The sequence below is a fragment of the Anolis sagrei genome, chromosome 2 (assembly GCF_037176765.1).
Source record: "Anolis sagrei isolate rAnoSag1 chromosome 2, rAnoSag1.mat, whole genome shotgun sequence".
NCBI classification, from domain to species: Eukaryota; Metazoa; Chordata; class Lepidosauria; order Squamata; family Dactyloidae; genus Anolis; species Anolis sagrei.
In genome coordinates, this window is record NC_090022.1 from 13,657,578 (window position 1) to 13,668,519 (window position 10,942).

Here is a 10,942-nt window from a genome sequence, read left to right on the forward strand (position 1 = left end):
CGTCCTCACTCGAAGGAAGAAAGGGCCAAGAAAGCCAGCAATGGAGAATGACCACATGGCAAACCAAGGGCAATAAAAACACCTTTAAAGAGGAAGCTAGCTCATGCCTCACAGAGATTCCATTGTTACATCTTCAAAGAGATAGTGGCAAGCAAGAAGAAGAGTAGACAAAGCGCCTTCTGGGATAAACATGCATAGGAACGTGGGGGGAGGAATCCCTCACTCAAATCCTATGTCTATTATTTATTTATTTACAATATTTATAGCCCGCCTTTCCCAGCCATACGGCGACTCAAGGCGGGTTACAGATTGGCATAATTCAATGCCAGGCATTCATAAAAGTGCCATTAAAAACAATCAACATGACAATATATTAGAACATAGAATCATCGTGTCATCCTGTTAAAGATGTTATCCAGTAACATCGTCTGGCCATTCCATGTTCATCATTCATCGTTCCGTGTTATCTATTCAGTTGCATTCTCAAAAACTTGCTCAAAGAGCCAGGTCTTTACTTTTTTCCGGAAAGTCAGGAGGGAGGGGGGGTGATCTAATATCCTTGGGGTGGGAGTTCCATAGTCGGGGGGCCACTACTGAGAAGGCCCTGTCCTTCGTCTCCGTCAGTCGCGTTTGCAAGGCAGGCAGGATCGAGAGCAGGGCTTCCCCAGATGATCTTAAGCTCCTAGATGGTTCATAGGAGGAGATGCGTTCGGATAGTTAAGCTGGGCCAGAATCTCTAGTCTAGCTACTCATTGAGGACTGGAAACTTGATGACACAGAGACTTTTGCAGTCCAGGGATGAAACCTAACAGTCTATCAAGGTTTTGGGGTGGATTTTTTTTACTAAAATCGCTAGGCATAAACATGAGTATATAGAGTAGATCTTTAATGGGCATCATTTGCTCCTCCGCAGGTGACCAATGCAACCCAGAGCTACACATTCACAGTTGAGCAGGATGTGCCTGTCCAAGGCCTGAAGCCAGCCTTGGTGAAAATCTACGATTACTACGAAACAGGTGAGAACAGGGGTTGGCACAGGAGGATAGCTTGGGAGATGCGGCCATTGCCTCCAAGGTGGTGGTTATTCTAGCCTTGTTGACTACGTGTGCCGGATCCCAGGGCTTTAGTGGCCCCCAAAGTCCCTCATTACTTCCATTATACATGGCAGGATTTGAGGATAGCTTTTGCCCCAAATCATCCAGGAAGTCCCCCATCTTCATGTACAAAAACATGCAGAAATACCCCAAGCACTGCAGAGGCCTGTGGATTCAGAAGGGTTTGGGTGTGGACTTGTTCAGAGACATCAAACCCAGGACACATTTGGCCACAACAATATTAATGTGTGGTCGAGATGGTAAAAGTAATAATGAGGAATAACACGCAAGCGAGGAGGTACTGCAACAATTTCTTTTTCTCTCCGCCTTCTGAGAAGGGAAAATCTAAATCTTCCTCCCCTCTCCTCCCAATTAACTTGAGTGCAAACTACTACTGAGTACAAGGTACTATTGAGTGCAAATTCCTTCATGCTGAGTTGAATACAAACTACTATTGTACTGTGAACTTTGTGGCAATTCAAGTAAACTGAAGACAGAGGATAATCAAAAGAGCTGATTCAATAACATCTGGGGACTCAAACTGAGTAAAAACTAAAAAGCACCAACCACTTTGTCAAAATATTATATTTGGTCCTATGGATTCAATGGCCCTTTGAAGGCAGCCGTAAGGTTGATATGGTCCTCGATGAAAATGAGCTTTGACAGCCCTCATGTAGTAAAACACTGACCATCTTTCCTTCTTTTTTTTCTCCTTCCAGATGAATTTGCCCTGGCAGAGTTCAACGCTCCCTGCAATGAAGGTAAAGTATGACAGCGAATTTCCTTTTTACACCCATCCTCTGACTCTTTTCTGATTTCTAATTTCCCCCAATTCGGTTCCTTCCTTTGCAGTTGTTGGCGAAGTCCAGCAACAGACTAGTTTTAAATCAGAACTGTATTGGAAATTGCATTGTCTAATTCAAAACATCCTTTCTGAGATGACCTGGAACAAAGGGAATTGTTTGAAAACCATTGGTGGGAACCATTATGGATACCATGGGCAAAATGAACCTAGGGCGGATCTGGACAGCCCCTTTATTGCGGTAACTCCCACAATAAAGAAGGGGCTGTCCAGATGATGTCCCGGGCAATCCTAAATTAATTTGCCACAAACTGTCAGGGGTGATTTGAATGCAATATTCCTGCTTCTTGGCAGGGGGTTGGACTGGATGGCCCATGAGGTCTCTTCCAACTCTTTGATTCTATGATTCTATGATTCTATGAAACTAGGAAAACCCTAGTTTGTAATGAAATAATTAGATAGTGGATTTATTCCGCGCTTTCTTGGAAGGCGCGGGATAAACTCACTATTTCTGGTTCTGGACTGCACCATTTCTACAGTTTTCCAGACTAAATTAGTCCATAAAACTGTGAGAATCCCACCCACCCCCCCCTCCCCCAAACCCCTTTGAAAAGTAAAGAAAACTTACCCGGCCTCCAGTACAGTCTTGCAGCAGCTCTCCCAGCACGTAGAAACGCGGATGATCCTGGGATAACTGCTCATCTGGAAGTGCCTCTAGTTTGACCTTGATATGTAAGAAATGCCATTTGCAGAAGTTACTCCTAATTTGAGCTGGAGCTGATGAATCTTGGGCAATACTGTAATTCACCACATAATAGTCCCTTTTATTTCATACTCCCCCTCCCTTTTTGGGGGTGTGTGCAACTATTATATGGGGGCAACCATTATTCAGTGAAAAACAATTTGAGTAGCTTTTTGCCACATAATAGGACTTTTGAAAGCTCAGCTGCATGGGTGATGTGAATCCTCATTCATCTGCGTGACTGTAATCTCAAAGTGTAGTTCAGAAGGGAGAGGCTACCGAGTGGTGAACTTGCCCACATACCCTTCCCCTCCAAGTTACAAAGGGGACAGCTGTGCAGGAGGAGGAGGAGGCATCAAAGGATGAGGCCAAAGGAGTAGTCGCATCCTTAATTCACACGCTCAAGTGAATGAACTAAGAGTGCAACTTTTATGTGGAGATGAGCAAAATAGTAATTTTGCCTTTCCCAAAAGGGTGCGACTATTGTGCGATGAAATACAGTAGGTCAGTGGCCATACTCACCCAGGAATCCCGGACTTTACATTCTAAGTTATCTCCTCCTGAAGGACATATTTTTGTATTATTTGTTTATTTATTTAGTTTTTATCCTGCCTTTATCCTGATATAGGGACCCAGGGTGGCTAACAATAAATATGGCACATTGCAAATTAAAAATGAATCAAAACTAACTATAAACTAACTATGAACTGATAAAATTATTGAATTGATGAAAGGAAAATATTGAATTGTGGTATAACATTTTTGTTGTGATTTCAATTCAGCTGCAATGCTGGGGGGAAATTGATCATATGCTTGTGTAATCATAACATTATAATTCTGCTTGAACCATCATGGCTCTGTCCTATGGAATCCTGGGATTTGTAGTTAGCTGGGCACTTGAGCTATATGGCTGAACATTTGAAATCTATCACTTAAACTGCAAATCCAAGGATTACATAGGATGAAGCCATGAGAGTCAGCACGTCATTGGCTTCCAGCCTCTGCCTTATTTGATTTTGGAAGCTAAGGAAGATGAGCCAGTTAGTATTTGGATGAGAAACCATCCATGATCTCCAGATAGAAATGGAAGACAATCTGATTTGAAAGCATTGAGAGCCACTGCTGGTTAGAGCTGGATTAATTATCCGTCTTAGTATAAGGCAGCCCACTAGATTCCTATTTGCTTAATTTATCAATAACTTCATGCTCCTTCTTTCATTACAGATGATACAAAACATGGGAAAGCATAAAACACAAAAAGCACATCCAGCTCACCATTCCCTCTCTTTCTTCCACCAGACAACAATGAATTATAGCACAAAAGAAACTGAAGAAACTTTTTAAATAGACAGACTCAATAAAACCTTGTCTGCTTCAATCATGTTTAAGCTCGCATGTTTGCCTTGTTTATTGCACCAGTCAGTAAATTCCAGCATATACCTCAAATTGTTGATGCCATGCTCAGAATACCAAGTGGAAAAACTTTGGAAAAATAGAACAATCCGATAAAGAATTTGTGTGTGTGTGTGTATGTGTGTGTTAAAAAAAAAAAACCCTCAAGATACTGGAGAGTACCTGGTTGGTAGCTTGGTCCCCTCTTACTCACAGGCCGGTGGAACTGCAGTTAAAGATGGAGGAGTGGTCTCTAAATGGCTACTGGAGTGTACCTGGTGGGTAGGTTGGGCCCCTCCCACTCACAGGCCGGTGGAATGGGAGTTAAAGATGGAGGAATGGCCTCTAAACAGCTACTGGAAATTACCTGGTTGGTAAGTTGGCCCCCTCCCATTCATGGGCCGGTGAAATGGCAGTTAAAGATCAAGGGAACATCTCTGAATGACTACTGAAAAGTACCTGTTTGGGAGGCTGGGCTGCAACCACACACGGACTGGTGGAATATCAGTTAAAGATGGAGGAAGGGTCTACAAATGGCTACTGGAGAGTACCTGTTTGGTAGGCTGGCCCCTCCCACTCACCGCCAGTGGAATGGCAGTTAAACATGAAGGAATGGTCTCTAAATGGCTATTGGAGAGTACCTTGTTGGTGGCTTAGAGGAATGGCCACTAAACAACTACAGGAGATTACCTGGTTCATAGGCTGGGCCCGTCCCAATGAAGGAATGGCCTTCTAAATGGCTACTGGAGAGTACCTGGTTGGTAGGTTGCAACCCTCCCACACATGGGCCAATCGAATGGCAGTTAAAAATGGAGGAATGGTCTCTAAACAACTACAGGAGATTACCTGGTTCGTAGGCTGGGCCCATCCCATACATGGGCTGGTGGAATTATAGTTAAAGATGAAAGAATGGCCTCTAAATGGCTACTGGAGAGTACCTGATTGGTAGGTCGCAACTCTCCCACTCATGGGCTGGTTGAAAGGCAATGAAAGATGGAAGAATGGTCTCTAAACAGCTACTGGAGAGTACCTGGTTGGTAGGTCGTGCTCCTCCCAATCACCGGCCGGTGGAATGGCAGTTAAAGATGGAAGAATGGTCTCTACATGGCTGCTGGACTGTACCTGGTTGGTAGGCTGGGCTCCTCCCACTCACGGGCCGGTAGAATGGCAGTTGAGGATGGATGGAGGGTTTATAAATGGCAACTGGAGAGTAACTGGTTGGTAAGCTGGACCCCTCCCACTCACGGGTCAGTGGAATGGCAGTTAAACATGAAGGAATGGTCTCTAAATGGCTACTGGAGGGTACCTGGTTGGTAGGCTGGGCCCTTCCTACTGAAGATCCAGTAGAATAGCAGTTAAAGATGGAGGAATGGCCTCTAAACAGCTACTGGAAATTACCTGGTTGGTAAGCTGGGTCCCTCCCACTCATGGCCGGTGAAATGGCAGATAAAGATGGAGGAATGATCTCATGCTGCATGATGTTGCAGCATGATAGGAGAGATAGTATCAAGAGAGATCCTTTCTGGAGAAAGAAAAGTACGGCTTTATTTCCAGCTGGGACCCTGGAGTGGAGCTGTGTCCAAAAGCAAACCAGAGTGCCTGATAAAGCCGTTGACTGTGTCTTTTATACACTTCAAATGCAGGCAAACAAAGAAACATGCTTCTACATATTAAACATCATCATTGCATCGCTTTAAGCATCGTAGAAATATCAAATTCTATCTTCCATCATGCGAACGGCTTGTCTCTGTATTTCTATCTAACGAGCAGCATACAGCTTACATTCATCAATCAAGGGGCCTACTTTGACCTGTCAGGAGGGAGAGAGATAGGCTCCTTACTTAGAAGTTAGATGCTATATTGTACCAGTCTCTGTATAGATAACATGTCCCCCTTCTTGGAATGTTCACCTCCCTCTTGCTGTGCCTGGACAGCAGCTTGGCTTGTCCTGTCAGGTTGGGTTTCTGATACAGAGAGAACTTGATTTTTTCTTACATTTCAATGTTTGTAATGTACATACAATATATGCATAAATAAATATCTATTTTTCCAACATCTCCCCATCAGTTGCATAGGGAGGAGGAGTACGCCAACTTTTGCAACAACCATGAAAATCCATAGACATTGGGCTTACACAATCAGGTCACCAACAGGGCACCAGCCAATAACTGCTAAGAAAGACAAGTCAGAGCAAATGCAAATAGCACTTTTAATTTATAACAGTGACAGACACTATCTGGATAGAAATCTTTGGATGTATATTAGAAATGTAGAGTGTAGTTCTTCCCACAAAATGTCAACATTTTGTGGCCATGTTTCTAAAGCTGCACTTTGAAAGACATTGAGGTGACAAAACTACAACTCATGATTCCATAGCATTGAACCATAGCAGTTAAACTGCATTAATCCCACAGTATAAATGTGCCCAACATCTCACTCAATAGCTGCCCGGTTAAGGCACAGTGTGTTTATGACACTGGCAGTAGATGAATTGCTAATCAGTATAGGCATGGTAAAGCAGATGTTAAAAAACAGTTTCATACCTCGGAGGAAGCTGTTGAGGCAGGTTCAACTCTACCTTTTCTTTCTCTGTTCACACAATGTCTTGGATTCAAATGCATGGTAAAATGTGGAAAAATGATATCTTACTAAAACCAGAGCTGTTTTGCTGAGCTTGGTGGATGATTGGATGCATGACTATTATATGATTAATTATTGTAATGCAAAAGCAATACCTATGAGTGAGAGCTTGCTACTGAAATTGATGGACTTGAACAAATGAACAACCATTGATCAGAGAAAATCACTGGTGTCATTTTAAAAAACTGAGAACTTCCATTGGTTTTTAGGGGGGAAAGAGAAAATGTGATTTGCTAAAGGAGTAGAAATATATGAAAGGTTGTCATAATCTGAGAATTCACTGTATATCGTTGTATTTAATTTGTCAACAAGTGCTGGTGCTTCAGTACGCTACAATACTCTATATACTCATCCTTTTTTTGCATGCTCTAATTCCACTTCTGGTCTACCTTATCTGTAGTTCTGCACTATCAACTATATAAGTGAATGTGCTTCCACATGCTTAATCGGTATCTACATCTTTTTGTTTTTATTTTTATTATATGTAGTCTATCTTATAGGCAGCTTTGCACTATCAATTATACACACACACACAACAAAAATCTGCAGGTATTATGTTTATTAGGAATGGGCAATCCATGGTTCTAAATGGTTCTAAAGTACTTACAAAACTAGAGGGCAATGGTGCTTTGCTCCTAAAGTTTTGCCCCACCCCAGCCATTCCACAGATATATAAACCCATTGTCCTATTTCCAACAGACTTCACTACCTCTGAGGATGCTTGCCATAGATGCAGGCGAAACGTCAGGAGAAATGCCTCTAGAACATGGCCCTATTTATTTATTATTTATTTCAGTTACTTCTACCCCACCCTTCTCACCCCCGAGGTGGGACTCAGGGCGGCTTACAAAAGAAGGCACAATTCGATGCCTGTGTCACATATACATACATATATAAAAGCAATTAAACAGTTAACAGGTTAAAAACATTTGTACATAACACAATAAAAACTAATCCCATGCTCAGTGTTCAGAGTTCCGTAAATCCATTCCGTTCCATCAATTCCTGCTCATCATCAGGTCTTTCTTTAGCTGCCAGAATGTCCAAATGCCTGGTCCCACATCCAGGTCTTCAGTTTTTTTCTGAATGAAAAAAGGGACGTCGCTGATCTAATCTCCCTGGGGAGTGAGTTCCACAGGTGAGGGGCCACCACCTAGAAGGCCCTGCTCCTTGTCCCTGCCAGCCTCATTTGTGATAGAGGCGGGGTCGAGAGCAGGGCCTCCTCAGAGGATCTTAGGTTCCGAGGTGGGACGTAGAGGGAGATCCGTTCAGACAGATACACTGGGCCGGAACCGTATAGGGTTTTGTAGGTCAAAACCAGCACTTTGAATTGTGCTCGGAATTGGATCGGCAGCCAGTGGAGCTGACATAACAGGGGGGTGGTATGCTCCCTGTATGCTGCTCTGGTGAGCAATCTGGCTGCCTCTCGCTGGACAAGCTGGAGTTTCCGAGCAGTCTTCAAAGGCAACCCCACATAGAGTGCGTTGCAGTAATCTATCCGGGATGTAACAAGAGCGTGGACCACCGTGGCCAGATCCGACTTCCCACGATACGGGCGCAGCTGGCGCACAAGTTTTAATTGTGCAAAAGCTCTCCCGGCCACCGCCGAGACCTGGGCTTCCAGGCTCAGCGATGAGTCCAGGATCACTCTCAAGCTGCGAACCTACGTCTTCAGGGGGAGTGTAACCCCGTCTAACTCAGGCTGTAACCCTATGCCCTGTTTGGCCTTACGACTGACCAGTAGGACCTCTGTCTTGTCTGGATTCAATTTCAATTTGTTAGCTCTCATCCAGTCCGACACAGCAGCCAAGCACCGGTTCAAGGTCTGGACAGCCTCCTTGGTGACAGGTGGAAAGGAGTGACAGATCTGAACATCATCTGCGTAGAGATAACATCTCATTCCAAAACTCTGAATGATCTCTCCCAGCGGCTTCATGTAGATGTTAAATAACATCGGGGACAGAATTGAACCCTGTGGGACTCCACACAACAACAGTTGTGGGGCCGAACAGGTGTCACCCAGTAACACCTTCTGGGACCGTCCCTCAAGGAAGGATTGGAGCCACCGCAAAGCAGTGCCCCCGAGCCCCATGTTCATGAGGCACCCCAGAAGGATACCGTGATCGACGGTATCGAAGGCCGCTGAGAGGTCCAGCAGAACTAACAGGGACACACTCCCCCTGTCCAGCTCCCGGCGAAGATCATCTACAACTCCCAAATGTCAAGGTCTATTTCCCCTAAACTCCACCAGTATGCACATTTGGGCATATGGAATATTTGTGCCAAGTTTGGTCCAGATCCATCATTGTTTGAGTCCAAAGTGCTCTCTGTATATAGGTGAACTACAATTCCCAAACTCAAGGTAAATGCCCACCAAACCCTTGTAGTGTTTTCTGTTGGTCATGGGAGTTCTGTGCCCCAAGATTGGTTCAATGCCATAATTGGTGGAGTTCAGAATGCTCTTTGATTGTAGGTGAACTATAAATCCCAGCAACTACAACTCCCAAATGTCAAGATTCTATTTTCCCCAAACTCCACCAGTGTTCACATTTGGGCATATTGAGTATTCTTGTAGAGTTTGGTCCAGATCCATCATTGTTTGAGTCCATAGTGGTCTCTGGATGTAGGTGAACTACAACTCCAAAACCAAAGGACACTGCCCACCAAACCCTTCCAGTATTTTCTGTTGGTCATGGGAGTCCTGTGTGCCATGTTTGGTTCAACTCCATCATTGATGGAGTTCAGAATGCTCTTTGATTGTAGGTGAACTATAAATCCCAGCAACTACAACTCCCAAATGACAAAATCAATTTTTTAAAGCGAAGGTCACTCATTGTCCTGATAGGTGTCTTGTGTCCAAATTTGGCGTCAATTCATCCAGTGGTTTTTGAGTTATGTCAATCCCACAAACTAACATTACATTTTTATTTATATAGATTATTATACATACTATGCCATTATACACACACACACATATTCTCTATGGAGTCTATACATTCTCTATGGAGTATAAGTATGTTATATATTGTTGTTGTTCATTCGTTCAGTTGCCTCTGACTCTTTGTGACCTCATGGACCAGCCCACGCCAGAGCTCCCTGTCGGCCATCACCACCCCCAGCTCCTTCAAGGTCAGTCCAGTCACTTCAAGGATGCCATCCATCCATCTTGCTGTTGGTTGGCCCCTCTTCCTTTTACCTTCCACTTTCCCCAGCATCACTGTCTTCTCTAGGCTTTCCTGTCTCCTCATGATGTGGCCAAAGTACTTCAACTTTGTCTCTAGTCTCCTTCCCTCCAGTGAGCAGTCGGGCTTTATTTCCTGGAGGATGGACTGGTTGGATCTTCTCACAGTCCAAGGCACTCTCAGCACTTTCCTCCAACACCACAGCTCAAAAGCATCGATCTTCCTTCGCTCAGCCTTCCCTAAGGTCCAGCTCTCACATCCGTAGGTGACTACAGGGAATACCATGGCTTTGACTAGGCGGATCTTTGTTGCCAGTCTGATGTCTCTACTCTTTACTATTTTATCAAGACTGGACATTGCTCTCCTCCCAAGAAGGAAGCGTCTTCTGATTTCCTGGCCACAGTCTGCATCTGCAGTAATCTTTGCGCCTAGAAATACAAAGTCTGTCACGGCCTCCACGTTTTCTCCCTCTATTTCCCAGTTGTCAATAATTCTTGTTGCCATAATCTTGGGTTTTTTTGACGTTTAGCTGCAACCCGGCTTTTGCGCTTTCTTCTTTCACCTTGATTAGAAGGCTCCTCAGCTCCTCCTCGCTTTCGGCCATCAGAGTGGTGTCATCTGCATATCTGAGGTTGTTAATGTTTCTTCCAGCAATTTTCACCCCAGCTTTGCATTCGTCCAGCCCCGCACATCACATGATGTGTTCTGCCTACAAGTTAAAAAGGTTGGGTGAGAGTATGCAGCCTTGCCATACGCCTTTCCCAATCTTGAACCAGTCTGTTGTTCCGTGGTCAGTTCTTACTGTTGCTACTTGGTCCTTGTACAGATTCCTCAGGAGAGAGACAAGGTGGCTTGGGATGCCCATCCCACCAAGAACTTGCCACAATTTATTATGATCCACATAGAGAATGTATAGACACACATATGCTCAAACTGTGTCTGCCTATTTTGTTATTACCCATGAGACATAACCTTCCTTTCAGGCACCTGTGTGCCTACTATCATTGGGTAGGCTAATAAGAAAACGCGAGGAGGCACTTTGTCCCCTCGCCCTCCCCGTAGCGAGGCCCGGCTGCGACTCCATTTCCCG

At 44.3% G+C, this 10,942-nt stretch overlaps 1 protein-coding gene across 1 annotated transcript in view; it reads left to right on the forward strand.

The window, feature by feature from the left end:
- The window catches only part of LOC132765744 (alpha-2-macroglobulin-like), a 93,992-nt gene extending 89,971 nt beyond the window's left edge, over positions 1-4,021 (forward strand). Inside the window, exons 34-36 of the mRNA XM_067465075.1 lie at positions 914-1,016; positions 1,814-1,855; positions 3,863-4,021. Of these exons, the coding sequence (XP_067321176.1) occupies positions 914-1,016; positions 1,814-1,855; positions 3,863-3,888 (171 nt within the window). The 3' untranslated portion in view covers positions 3,889-4,021. The remainder of the gene's footprint in view (positions 1-913; positions 1,017-1,813; positions 1,856-3,862) is intronic.
- Positions 4,022-10,942: the final 6,921 nt, after the last annotated feature.